The 14,993-nt window shown below is 38.4% G+C and overlaps 1 protein-coding gene across 1 annotated transcript in view; it reads left to right on the top strand.

Moving 5' to 3' along the window:
- HEATR5A (HEAT repeat containing 5A) overlaps nucleotides 1–14,993 on the top strand; it is a 166,834-nt gene that overhangs the window by 116,370 nt on the left and 35,471 nt on the right. The window contains exons 26-27 of the mRNA XM_006835364.1: nucleotides 6,172–6,351; nucleotides 13,096–13,318. Of these exons, the coding sequence (XP_006835427.1) occupies nucleotides 6,172–6,351; nucleotides 13,096–13,318 (403 nt within the window). The remainder of the gene's footprint in view (nucleotides 1–6,171; nucleotides 6,352–13,095; nucleotides 13,319–14,993) is intronic.

A 14,993-nucleotide genomic window follows, 5' to 3' on the forward strand; every position in this document is an offset into this window, starting at 1 on the left:
CTGAGTTAAACATGGGGTAGGTATTCTATATGGAAGACTGTACAAAGGTAAAGAAGTAAATAAATTTTGTGTTGAAAGAACAAAATCAAATAAGTTGTCAGGAACTTCCCAATTAAGAATTATGAATTGCTGAATTCGATTAAACATTTAAAGAAGAGTTATTATGAATCCTACTTGAACTCTTCTAAAAGTAGAAGAGGAGAGACTACTTCCTGACACAGTCTTTAAAGCTAGTATTATCCTAATACCAAGTATTCCACAAAACATAAAAACTCCACAGTGTACATCATATTCAAGGATAAATGTCTGAAAGCTTTCTAATATCAGGAAGAAGACAAGAATAGGCACTTTCTCCACTACTCTTCTACTTTGTATCAGATGCCCTAGCCAAAACAATTAGGCAAGAAAAGAAAAATAAATAAAAGTCATTCAAATCAGATAGTAAGAAGTAAAACTCTATTTGCAAGGGTTACATGTTGAACTGCTAACCACAAGGTCAGCAGTTAAAATCCACCAGCCACTCCATGGGAGAAAGAGGAGGCTTCTACCCTCATAAGATTTACAACCTCAGAAACCCTACATACGGTTACTGTGAGTAACAGTTGACTCGATGACAGTAGGCATCTCTGTTTGCAGATGATGGGTGCAATATATGAAAAGTCCTAAAGAATCCACAGAAAAACCTATTGAAGCTAATCAAATTCAGTAAAGCTGCAGGGCACAAGATCATCATACAAAAGTTAGTGAACACTTCTATAAAGAAAGTTATCAGTTCCAACTTATAGCAATAATGTTTAGGATTTCTGTGGAGCAACTGGTGAGCTTGAACCACCGACCTTGCAGTTCAAACTGGCTTTGCAGTCCAATGCATTAACCCACAGTGCCACAGTAGCACCCAAAAAATATTAGGAATAAATTTAACTGAGGAGATAAAAGTCTTGTACACTGAAAACTTTTAAAATGTTGCTGAATCCCATGTACATGAATGGAAAGACTTAATGTCTTTAAGAATGCAGTATTTCCCAAAGCAGTCTTCAGATTTACTACGATCCTTATCAAAATTCTAATGGTCTTTGTTGTATAAATAGGAAAGTCAGTCTTCAGATTCATATATTGCAAGGAATAACCAAAACTATTGAAAAGAGCAAGTTCGCAATTTCTAAACTTAAGACAAAACTCCAGTAAAGTAAAAACTGTGATACTGGCATCAGAAAAGGCATATATAGAATAGAATTGAGAGACCATAATAAACTGAAATATTTATGGCCAAATTATTTTCAAAAAGACCATTTGTTGAATCTGTTCACTCTACCACACTGCTAAGCCAAGGTCTACAGTTGCCAACAAAACACGACTTACACACTGACATTGGCTTGAGAAACAGTATACTCACTTAGAGGTAAGATAGAGCCAGGTCAGTTTGATTTACTGGATCTGGTCCCCCGTGACAAGTGGGTCATTCCGTGCAGCCAGTGCTAGACTAGTGGTCTGTGTGTACCCCACTGTGCTGCAGTTGGGAGACTCAGTTCCCTCCTTGCCCGGAATAGATACAGAAATGGGCTCGTTCACGTGCCATATGACAACTGTACTTGATCAGAACAGAGAAAGTTACTGTGTACCTACCTGGGATACATAAGGAGAAGGAACTGAAACAGAGAAACTCACAAGGCTTTATTAAGCAATCCAGGTGAAGGTAGAAGACTACACAATAGACTGCTTTCCCTTTTACCCACACCATTTAAGAAAAAAAAAAATCTCTTCAACAAATCATGCTGGGACACAATTTGTTGAAGGTTAACCATATCCAAAAGAATGAAGTTGAGCCCCTACCCCACTCCATATATAAAAATTTATTCAAAGTAGATTAATGACGTAAGCTACAATTATAAAAGAAGAAAGACTTTTTCCAAAATAATTAGAAGAAAACATAGGAGTAAATCTTTGTGATTTGGATTTTGACATAGAATTCTTAGATTTAATAACAACAACAACAAAAGACAGATCAATTCAACTTAGTCAATATTAAAAACTTGTGTATCAAGGAACATTTTCAAGAAAGTACAAAGACAACCTATGAACTGTTGTTGTTAGGTGCCATTGAGTTGGTTCCCACTCATAGCAACCTTATTGCACAACAGAAGGAAACACTGCCTGGTCTGCACCAACCTCATCATCATAGTTATACTTGACCCCATTGCTGCTGCCACTGTGCCAATCCGTCTCATTAAGGGTCTTCCTCTTTTTCATTGACTCTCCACTTTACTAAGAATGATGTCCTTCTCAGGGACTGGTCCCTCCTGATAGCATGTCCATAGTATGAGATATGAAGTCTGGCCCTCCTGGCTTCTAAGGGACATTCTTCTGCTGTACTTCTTCCAACACAGATTTCTTTATTCTTCTGACAGTCTATGGTACCTTTAAATATTCTTCTCCAGTGCTGTAACTCAAATACGTTAATTCTTCTACAGTCTTCCTTATTAATTGTCCAACTTTTCACTGCATGTGAAAGTTGAAACAAAAAATAGAATAAAATATTTGCATATAATATCTGATAAGGGTTTAATATCAAAAATATACATGTATACAATTCAACAAGATAGAACAATCCAATTAAAGACTGGGCAAAAGGTCTTGAGTGACATTTCTCCAAAGAAGATAGCCAAACTGAAAAGATATTTAGCATCATTGCTTATTAAGGAAAAGCATACCAAGACTACAATGTGATACCACTTCACATCCTCTATGACAGCTGTCATTAAAAACAACATCCTGAAAATAAGTATGAAGTACTGCTGAGGATTTGTAGAAATTTGAACCCTTGTTTTTTGTTTTAATGTTTTTATTGTGAATTATGTGTTAGTTTACATGGGAGAACACTAGCTTTCCATTTATCCTATATCATTTCACTGCCATGGTTACAATCCCTTCCATGCATCATCAGCTAACCAAAGGGTATACCCCACAAGCCTGCCCCATGGTCGTCAGCACACAGCCCTTCTCCCTCTCTGGGTCTAGAGTCCCCGGGCACTCCATCTCTCCACATCATCGTCTCTGCCTCCATCTCAGGCATCACTGCTTCTCAGGGTAGGGGTCTCACACTCCACTCTTCTCCCTTGATCGTTCCAGGACTGCAAAGTTAATCACTCCCATCCTTTTGCTACAAAACGCCCACCTTTACATTTCCAACCCTCACAGTCAGTTCTGATAACAATTATTCACCCTTGTACCACAAGGGACCTGTCCCCATCTCCTTTTATCAGCCCTGCCCAGACAGATTGGATACTACTCAGTGGAGATTCTGCCTTCCTCCACGCCCTCTGGATCTAGGCTCCCTCTTGAAAGCATGTAAGCCAGTCACTTCTTGCCTTTGTAACCCCCTCATTTTGCATAGCCCATGTCCAAGTTGCCCATTCCTGTCTACTCTGTGTATGGAGGGGGTGGGAATGATCTTCATTGTAAAGATTTGTTCCCTCTTTTGAGCTACTGCATCCATAGGTGTAGGTCAAGTTCATCAAATTGTATCAGATTACTCTTTTTTTCCTCTTCTTTCTTCTAGTTGAGCTCTGATCATCCAGCCATTGAAACCAGGTCAAATGGGTATTTTCTGCAAGTGTGAGTGTTCTTGTGCATATGCCCTCTCTTCTTATCAGCTAGACGCTTCACTCTCCACTCTAGTCCTCTGTGGCTATGTCACTGACTCTGGGCCCAAGAGTCCCCAGGTTTTGCCAAACTGCTGGCCAACCAGGTCTCCAGCTGGGTTCACAGGAGGCTATTGAACATTGTAGGGCTTAGCTCACCGCTTCATTGCTGTTTTTCCCTCGCTTCCCCTTATCGGTGACGAACATGGTCACCAATCAGTGCATGTCTGCTCATGTATTCCCATTGAGTCTTAGTCTTGGAATGGGGTTTGCCTTCAAGGGACCCAACCATTTGCCTCGATGTCTCCTGCGTGAGCAACTTGCTTGTTCTTAGAGTAATCAGTCGGACTGCATTTTTGTTTTGTATTTTTCCTGTCAGTCTTTCTTTCAAGGAGTATCTTCTGTTCGTCTAGTCACTCCAGGCCGGTCTGTTTATCCTTTCAAGTGGAAATTTCCCACCACAGAAGATTCTGGATGGGGTTTAGGAATCTACCTATGGTCTTATGTAATGCAGAGGCTCCACAGGAAGCCTCCTTCACTGGGCACATTGTAGTACCATTTTAGGTATTCCAATCAGTTATAGGCAGAAGACGGACTTACAAGCTTTCTATGGTGATATTTGTGGCTAGTCCTTTCTCTCCCCCTCAAGAGTCTATTTTATAATGGTATGCAAGGGAAACCACATTTCAAAAGACAGCCAAGCAATTTAACATTATTTCCCCCCTTTTGCCTGTTCCAGCCATGTCTCAAACCCTATATCTCAGAACCCTGTTGTTCCAAAGATGTGCATACATCATTATTTACGTCTGTCAAGCTTAGTCCATGCAAACCTGCCTAACTGTTCTCCCATCCTTCTTGTTCTTCGATTCCCCTCCCCCAAACCCTTGTTCTTTGTTAGTTGGCATATAAATGGTACCGTCACTGTGGAAAGCAGCTTGGGTTTTGTAGAAAATTGTTAAATGGGAACCTAGTTTGCTGTCTAAACTTTCATGGAAAACATAATAAAATATTTTAAGGAAAACAAACAAAGTTTGGGCTTCCTTAAAAAGCTAACCATATGACCCAGCAATTCCGCTCCTAGGTATATACCCAAAAGAAATGAAAGCATATATTCACACAGAAACATGTATACAATGTTTATAGAAGCGTTATATATAATGCCCAAAATGTGGAAACAGCCTAAATGTTTTTCAACAGATGAATAAATTATGGTATATGTATATATGTAGCGGATGTTATTCAGCAGTAAAAAGAAGTATTAAGACATGCTAGTATTTGCATGAAAGTTGGAAGCATCCTAAATTAAAGAATCCAAGCACAAAAGGGCACACATTATATGATTCATTTTATGTAACACATCAAGAATAAGTAAATTCCATAGAGAAGGAATGCACATTAGTATATGCCAGAGGAAAAAAGGGCAGGAGCAATGAAGAGTGGTTACTTGGAGGATGGGTACCAGCGCTACTTGGAAACCATATACAGGGTCACTGTGACTTGGAACTGACTCAGTGGCACTTAACAATAACAATGGGATGTGGAGTTCTGAGATGATGAAAATTTTTAAAGCTAGAGAGAGATGGTGGTTGCGTAACATTTGACTGAACTAAAGGCCACTGCATTGTATACTTTGAAATGTTTAAATGCTTATTAATTGTAATTCACTTCAATAAACTCTTCAGAGATCAAGTTTTCCATTGTACTGAGTCTGGCTTATCTTTATGTATATGTATACTTGACTGTCAGTCTCTGAAATCTTTTACAAAATGAGAGCAGAACTGAATGGATAAATGTATGAAAAAAAGAAATTTTCTTTAGAAAAGGAGAAATGTGTGACATCTGGAAAAACTATATAGAGGATCTGATAATTGAGTAAACTTTCTTGCATTACAGTTATTATTTGTTTTAAAAGTTAAAAGCATATTATTTTCAAACTAATCAAATTCCTCATTGGGGTTTCAACTAAGTTATGTTAACTAAAGGAACCGTGGTGTTGTGGTAAACTACCCACTTGGCTGCTAACTAAAGAGTCAGCAGTTCAAGTCCACTAAGTGTTCCATGAAGAAAAATGTGGTAGTCTGTTTCCATAATGATTTACAGCCTCACAAGTCCTGTGGGTCACCTCTATGCTGTCCATGGGGTCACAATGAGTCACAATCAACTCAACAGCATTGAAATATCAAACACATGATCTGATTTTAAAATAAGCTGAAATTTTGAGATTTGATTCAAATGTGAATTCAAACATTTATGAAAGTGATACTTTTTATGACTTCAGTTATCTATATCAACAACATCCTAAATTCTTCAGTATTTAAAGTTCGTAATACTGCTTTCCTTGCTTCAACCTTGGACTTTATTCTCTTTTGAAATGCTGGCTTTTGACTGTTGTCAGAATTATCCTGTTGGGTTTTTTAATAGCAAGATGTTTCCAATGATAAGATATCTGAAATGTGGTGTGACCTCTGCTGAACTCACATGTGGGATATTTATACTTTTTAAAATAAAAACTTTTGATTTTTTTTTAAACCAGGTTTGCAGTGCCTGGATAGCAAGTGGAGTTGTTAGTGACCTTAATGACCTTCGAAGAGTTCATCAGTTGCTTGTTTCATCATTGACAAAAATACAGGCTGGAAAAGAAGCTCTAAGTCACTTGTATAATGAAAGTGCTTCTACGATGGAGATCTTAGCAGTGCTAAAAGCCTGGGCAGAGGTTAGTACATATTCGTTTATAACTTCAGTTTTGGAAGTTTTTAGTATACACCTTAAGCCATTAACTATAGTAATTTTTATGACACCTATCAACATATTTTTAAGGTTAACAAAAGAATTCTTACATGAGATTAATTTACATAGCAATTGATATGTTGGCCAAGCATACAAAACCAAAAACCAAACCTGTTGCCAATGTTTCCAATTTAAAGCAGTAATGGTAACTAAGTTCACAAGGGTGCTCCATTGTCTGCATTTCTGTTGCTTTAAGTAGATGCAATCATGAGCCAGTGAAAACCAACACTTATTAAAAGTCTGTATTTTTGGAAATAGTGTTACATAATTTTTGCAATACATACTTTAACCTTTTTTTCTCATGTTCTTTAATAGAATGACTTTCAACTATTAAATAGTTTTCTTCCCCTTTAATAAATAAACCTTAAAGGTAAATGCTTCCAGGTATATATATGTATCACTAAATGTATCGAAACAAATATTTAAAAGAAGTAAACCAAGATGGTAATACTAGATAGCTCTAGATATGAGATTATGATTTTAAACTTTTCTATATGTTTGTAATCAAAAGGAAAACCCACCCACCCACTGTCATTGAGTTGATTTAGACTCATAGTGACCCTGGGGTTTCTCAGACTGAATTTTTACAGAATCAGAAAACCTCCTCTTTCTCTCATGGGGTAGCTGGTGGATTTAAACTGCTAACCTTTCAGTTAGCAGTCCAACATGTAATCCACTATGCCCCTGGGACTGCTGTATCAATTTGTAACTAACTATGGGAATGTTGAACTCCTGGTATGGCGCTGTCGGATCAGCACTGTGCTGTCGGATCAGCTCTGCACTGCAAACCACAAGTTCAACAGATCAAACCCACAAGCTGCTCCTCAGAACCCTATACAGGGTTGCTATGAGTTGGAACTGACACAAAAGCACTTAACAACAATCAAACAACATGAGAATGTTATTCATACACTAAAATAGATAGAATAGTATAATGAACATATATACTTTATCCAGCATAAGCAGCTTTCCAGCATAGCCAATCTTTACTCATATATCATTTTTAATATAATTATTATTAATAGACTTTGTCTTTTAAAGCAGTTTTAGGAGTCCTGATGCAGCACTGCAGGTTTATGCACTGGACTGCTTGTCAATTTGAACTACAAGTTCAGTGGTTCAAGCTCACCTGCCGCTCCTCAGAAACTATACAGGGTCACTATGAGTTGGAACTGACTCAACAGCACTTAATACCAACAACAGGTTTACCAAAAATTTTTATAGAAATTACAGTTATTATTGTTGTGTGCCATCAAGTCAATTCCAACTCATAGGACAGTATAGATTTGCCCCGTAGGGTTTCCTAGACTGTCATCTTTAGAGGAGCAGACCACCACCTCTTTTCTATTTAAGAGTCTCTAGGTGGATTCAAACCACCAAACTTTGGTTGACAGGACAAAAAGTCCTCATGGTGGGCAAACCCCCTTCCAAGACTAAAACTCAATGGGAATACACGAGAAGACACGTGTTCTAACTGGTGACCATGTTGGTCACCGATAAGGAGAAGCGAGGGAAAAACAGCTATGAAGCTGCTAGCTAAGTCCAATATTCAATACACTCCTGTGAACCTGACTGGAGACCTGGTTGGCCAGCAGTGTGGCAAGACCTGGGGACTCCTGGGCCCAGAGTCAGTGACATAGCCATAGAGAACTAGAGTGGAGAAAGAAGCGTCCAGCTAATAAGAGAGGGCATATGCACAAGAACACTCACACTTGCAGGTAATACCCACTTGACCTGGCTTCAGTGCCTGGATGGTCAGAGCTCAACTACAAGAAGAAAGAAGAGGAAAAACAGAGTAATCTTACACAATTTGATGAACTTGACCTATACCTATGGATGCAGTAGCTCAAAAGAGGGAACAAGTCTTTACAGCAAGGATCATTCCCACCCTCTCGATACACAGGGTGGACAGAGATGGACACACTAGACATTGGCTACTCAAAATGGGAGACTACAAAGGCAAGAAGTGACTGGCTTACAAGCTCTCAAGAGGAAGCCTAGATCCAGAAGGCACAGAGGAAGGTAGAATCTCCACTGAGTAGTATCCAGTGTGTCTGGGTGGGACTGATAAAAGGAGATAGGGATAGCACTCATATGGTTCAATAGTGAATAATTATTATCAGGACTGACTGTGAGGGTTAGAAATATAAAGGTAGATGTTTTGTAGCAAAAGGAGGGGAGTGGTTGATTTTGCAGGCCAGGCACAGAGGCCCCTGGGACCATCCAGGGAGAAGAGTGGAGTGCGGGGCTCTACCCAGAGAAAGTGATGCCAGAGATGAAGGCAGAGATGATGACATGGAGAGATGGAGCGCCTCGGAACTCTAGACCCATAGAGGGAGAGTGGATGTGTGCTGAGGACCAAGGGACAGGCTTGTGGGGTATACCCTTTGGTTGGTTGATGATGCATGGAGGGGAATGTAGCCATGACAGTGTAACGAACGATACACAATAGGATGAATGTAAAGCTAGTGTTCTCCCATGTAAACTATCACATAATTTACAATAAAAGAGTTTTAAAAAAAAAAACAAAAACATGGTGGGCCAGATTGGACATATGGTGGCTCAGAACACTGCCTGGCACACAGTAAATGCTTGATACATAGTAACTACAGCTTCAGTGATTGTTCACAGTGATTATGGGTTCTGTGCCTTTGGGCAAGATGTGACATTGTACTGAGACAAACTGAAGAGACTCTATTCCACAAAACAGAGACAATAATGGCTGCTCAAAAAAACAACAACAAAAAGTCCTCATGATGCAAAGGCTTAGCCATTGTACCATCAAGGCTTCTTAGAAAATAGACACAGTTCCCATACAGCACTCTGCACAACATGTATAGCTTTTTCTCACTATGAATGTCTTGCATTAGTGTGGAACATCGTTGAAATTGGTGAAACAATATCCATAGTTTACATTATGGTTCACTCTGTACGGTTCTTTGGATTTTGACAAATACATAATATCATATACCCACCATAACAGTTTCATGTAGAATTGTTTCACTGTCCCCAGAATGCCTGATATTCCATCTACTCATCCATACCCCTTTCTACTGAACCTCTGGCAACACTGATCTTTTTATTATATTTATCTAGAGTTTTGCCTTTTCCATAATTCTTATATTTAGAATCATACTATATGTCATTTTAATGATTGTATATTTATTGTTGTTGTTAAGTGCTGTTCAGTCAGTTCCTACTCATAGCGACCCCATACAGGGTTTCCGAGGAGCAGATGGTAAGCTTGAACTGCCAACCTTGCAGTTCAAACCGGCCTTGCAATCCAGCACATTAACCCACAGTGCCACACCAGGACTCCAGTGATTGTTTATAGTCACAGTATATTTATGTGTGTGTGTGTAAAGTACTATTCTAATTCTACAAATTAACCAAACTATAGCTCTAATTATATATACAAGGGTAAGTAAAAAAAAGTATTGCTTCTAGAGTTCCAGTTCATGCAGGCATGGTTTTCTTCCAAACAAAGCATGTTTAAACATGTCTCTGCAATCAGTGAATGGCTACAGACAAGTTTTCCCAGCAACACACTTATCGTAGTCATCTATAGGGTGCTATCAAAATAAGGCTCAATGGAAGCAGTGACTTCTGAGGGATTCTGCTGGGTCACTTACATCCAAGACTTAAGAGGTCAGCTCAGAAGATTATGGCAGCTGTTTTCTGGGACTTCTAAGGGGTAATCCTGGTGTGGCGGTATAGGATAAGCACTGAACTGTTAACCACAAAGTGGGCATTTCAAACCCACCTTGTGAAACTTTCCTTGGAAACTCTACATAAGGGTGCTGTGAGTCAGAATCAACTTGATGACACTTAACAACATCACTACAAGGCGTAATCCTGATAGATTTTCTCTAAGGATGCAGGACCATCATAGGGGCTTATTATTAGGAAGAAGTTTTTAGAAAATGGAAAACTGCATTGGTGGAAAAAAGGTTAGGAAAGTTATGTCAAGGAATTTTTTTCTATCCTGACAATACACCTAATCATTCCTCTAAGAAGCAAGGACTATCTTTAGAGAATTTCATTGGGAAACCTTACCCCACCACTCTATAACCTTGATCTTGCCCCTTCAGACTTCTTTTTGTTCCCAAATTCAACACTGAAAAGGAACGTGGTTTGATTCCCTCGATGATGCTAAAAATGGTTTTTAGATGTGGTGTCCATCGAGAAGCCCAGCATTCTTCCGAGAAAGGTTAGAGAAATGGAAACATTGCCTTCAGAAGTATACAGACCTAGATGAAGGTGAAAGTTACCTTGAACAACAATAGCTCCACATTTTTATACTTTCATTAAACACTTATATGAGTTTTCATATGGTGCTGTGGGATCAAGCACTGGACTTCAAGGTTGGTTTGTACCACAAGGTCAGCACGTCAAACTCACCTGCTCCTTGGAAACCCTATGCAAAGTGGCTATGAGTCAGAACTGACTTGACAGCACTTAACAAGTACAAAAAATAATTTTATAGCAATACTTTGTCACTGACCCTCATTTAGTACTTTACACACATGTTGTTGTTCTTGTTAAGTGCCGTCGAGTTGCTTCCGACCCATAGCGACCCTGTACAGGGTTTCCGAGGGTGTAAATCTTTACGGGAGTAGAAAGTCTCATCTTTGTCCCGCAGAGCAGCTGGTAGTTTCAAACCGCTGACTTTAAGGTTCGCAGCCCAATTCATAACCCCTACGCTACCAGAACTCATACTTCTAGTTTAATTGGGGTTCTCATATGGTACTATAGAATAAGTACTGAACTGCTAACCACAGAGTTGGTGGTTCACACCCACCAGCTGCTCCTCAGAAACCCTATACAGGGTCAGTCTGAGTCAGTACTGACTCAATAGCACTTAGCTACCACAACAACATTGATCTTTTGGGAGCACGGCTATAATAATATATAATATTATAAGCTCTGAACTGCAAACCACAATTGGATAATTTGAGCCCACCACCTTCTCCATGTGAGAAAGATGAGGCTTTATGATCCTGCAAAGATTTAAAGCCTCAGAGACCCTATTCGGGTCACTGTGAGTTGGAACCTATTCAACAACACTTAGTAACAATGACCTTTTAAACATACTTTTACTAGAGCAAACAAAAATTCTATAACCTGTGTAATTTATTTTTCAAGTAACTCTTTGCTCATATAGTAGTAATAGTAGTAGTTGTTGTTAACTGCCATCAAATTAGTTCCAACCCATAGGAACTCTATAGGGTTCCGAGGAGTGGCTAGTGGTTATAATAGTTTAAATCTGTGCTCTTTTTTAAGGAACCATGGTGGTATAGTGGATTAAGCATTGAGCTGCTAACTGCTGCAAGATTGGCAATTCAAACCCACCAGCTATTCCACAGGAATAAGATGAGGCTGTCTGCTCCCATAAAGATTTACAGCTTCAGAATCCCTATGGGTGTGCAGTTCTTCTCTGTCCTTTAGGGTTGCAATGAGTCAGTATACACAAGTCTATATCCCTTATCTGAGAGAGACTTGTAAATACCCTCACTTAGGTTCATTCAGCTTTACCACCAGATTAGTTTGCAAGAAACCTACATTTCTGAGCCTTTTGAATTTTAGACTTGTAGACAAAGAGATATAATGCATGTTACTTACAAAAAAATTCTCTTTTGGAAAATAATGTTTATCTGAAACATATCCCCAGAATATTTTCATTCTTTGTAATCTGTTCATTTAAAATGTTTATATAGTGTTAAGTACTTTAATATTCTTTGTTGTTATTGTTGTTGTTAAGTGCCATCGAGTCGGTTCCGACCCATAGCGACCCTGTACAGGGTTTCCGAGGCTGTTAATCTTAACGGGAGCAGAACGCCTCATCTTTCTCCTGCGGAGCAACTGGTAGTTTCGAACTGCTGGCCTTAAGGTTCTCAGCCTGATTCTTAACCACTGCGCTACCAGAGCTCCTGTTATTGTTATTAAGTGCTGTCAAGTCCATTCCCACTCATAGCAACCCAGTGTAGGGTTTCTGAGGAGCGACTGGTGGGTTTGAACCACCAACCTTGTGGTTAACTGTCTTGTGCTTATTCTACAGTGCCACACAAGGACTCCTTAATATTCTATGTTGTTATTGTTGTTAAGTGCCGTCGAGTTAATTACAACCCCTACTGACCCTGTATGGGGTTTCCAGGGAGCACCTGGTGAGCTTGAACCACCGACCTTGCAGTTCAAACGGCTTTGCAGTCTGGTGCACTAACCCACAGCGCCATTAAGGTTAAATATATTTATGCAAATTCTTTGTCGTGATTTAGTGGTAGTCTTAATGAAAATATTTTTAGTATTTAGCTTGTTTCGTTCAGATATGGCTACTAGAAGCCATGTGTTGAGAGGAATTATAAGGCCGTATCCATGGCTGGTGAAAAAGAGTGCTGTGATCAGTTAATTATGTCTGTCATAGTTGCAAAAGTACAAATTAGCAGCATATTTGCCAGGTATTTGTTATCCTTAATGTATCTCATTTAACAACGTACTGTTCGGTCGTTCTACAGTAGTTTTTATGGCTGCACATGTTTACCTGCTTGATAGTACAATGTATTTTCAAGTACAATATATTCAAAAGTAAGTCTGCCTTTTCAGCAAGATAAAATATTATTGCACTTTTCCAGTGGCTGCAGGAGCTTCCTATTTACAGATTAACCTTTAACAGGTCTACATAATTGCTGTAGAAAGACAGAAAAGATACAAACAGCCTTTGAAGACTACCACCTGTTCAGAGGAGAGTGACAAAAATGGGTCCATTTCATCAGATGGACTGCTTGACTTAGTCCACACAGATCTTGGCACACTCAGTAGACTGTGGCTTGCTGCACTTCAGGATTTTGCTCTCTTAACTTTGCCTTCGGAATTTGCATCCCAACTTCCTGTGGAAGGTAATGAGATAAATTATTTAGGTAAATTCTAGAGTGTCCATTATATTTTCAAAAATTCTCTTGGCAAGTGACATTTATTTATCCTGGAGTATTTTCCCCAGAAAATTTGCATTCACAGGGTAAGCATGGAAGAGTTGCTTCAAGGTAAACACTATATTCTGTAGATATTGTCAAAGGTTTGTAGATGTTTAAGTTTCTTCTATAAATGATCTCATGATAACTGCCCATTTTGAATTTGATGTTTGCTTTTTTATTATTGATTTGTTATTTCTTTATATATAATGTTTAATAGCCTTTTTTTGGTCCTGTGTCTTACAGATATCTTCTCTCAATCACTAACGTATCAATTATTTTAAAATACTTAAAGGACATAAAGACCTATTATCTTTAGTTTTTTTTTTTTGATCTATTGCCCAGTAGCTTTTAAGCACGGTATTATTCAATTTCCAAGTATTTGGGTTTTTTTCCCTTGATCTTCCTATTGCTGATTTCTAATTTTATAGTATTCTGATCTAAAAAGATGCTTTGTAGTATATTTATGTTTTTGGGAGATTTACTTTGTGGCCTAACACATGTTTTTTCCTGGAGACTGTTCCATGCACACTGGAAAAAAATGTGTATTGTGCTTTTGTTAACTTGAGTGCTCTGTATATGTCTATGAAGTAAAGTTAATTGATTTTATTGTTTAGTTCTTCTGTGTCTTTGTTTAGTTTCTTGTTGTTCTTTTCTTCATCAAAAGTGGTGTATTTAAAATCTCCTACTCCTATTGTGGAACCGACTCGAAGGCACTTAACAACAACAACAACAACTCCTATTGTGGAAGCCTGGTATGGAGCTATGGGTTAATTTGCTGGACTGCAAAGTTGATTTGAACCTTAAGTTCTGTGGTTCAAGCTCATCAGCCACTCCTCAGAAACCCTATCTATATAGGGTAGCAATCTGTTGGAACCAACTCACTGTCATTTAACAACAACAATTACTGTAGAGATGTCTATTTCTTCAGAGTTTGATTTACGTATATTGAGGCGCTTTCATTGGGGGAATAGATATTTATTATGGTTATATCCTCTTGTTCACGTGACTCCTTAATCATGATATAATGTCCTCCTTTGTCTCTTATGCTGGTTTTTGCTTTAAAATCTATTTTACCAGAGACTAGAATTGCTACTCCTGCTCATTTTTGATTGCCATTAGCTTGATATATTTTTTTCCATACTTTGATTTTTAGTTTATTTCTGTCTTTGGGTGTGTAAGATGTGTCTTAACGTAAGCAGAATATTGAAGGATCCTATTTTCTTATCCATTCTGCTCATCTCTTTCTCTTGACTAGTACATTTAATCCATTTATATTCAGTACAATTATCGATAAGTATGAATTGATTTCTGTCATTTTGCTGTGTATATTTTTGTGATGCTCCTTGTTTCTTCGTTCCATGTAATTTTCTGTACTGAATTCATTTAGTTTCTGGGTTTTCTTTATTTCTGTTGTGTCACTGCCTACTAAATCTTTCTGTTTTTATTTTATTTTATTTTTAATGTTTTATTGTGAATTATATGATAGCTTACATGGGAGAACTTTAGTTTTACATTCATTCCATCGTATATCATCTCATTGCCATGGTTCCAATCCCCTCCGTGCATCATCAACCACCCAAAGGGTATATCCCAGAAACCC

Source organism: Chrysochloris asiatica, unplaced genomic scaffold, assembly GCF_000296735.1.
Source record: "Chrysochloris asiatica unplaced genomic scaffold, ChrAsi1.0 scaffold00017, whole genome shotgun sequence".
Classification (NCBI taxonomy): Eukaryota; Metazoa; Chordata; class Mammalia; order Afrosoricida; family Chrysochloridae; genus Chrysochloris; species Chrysochloris asiatica.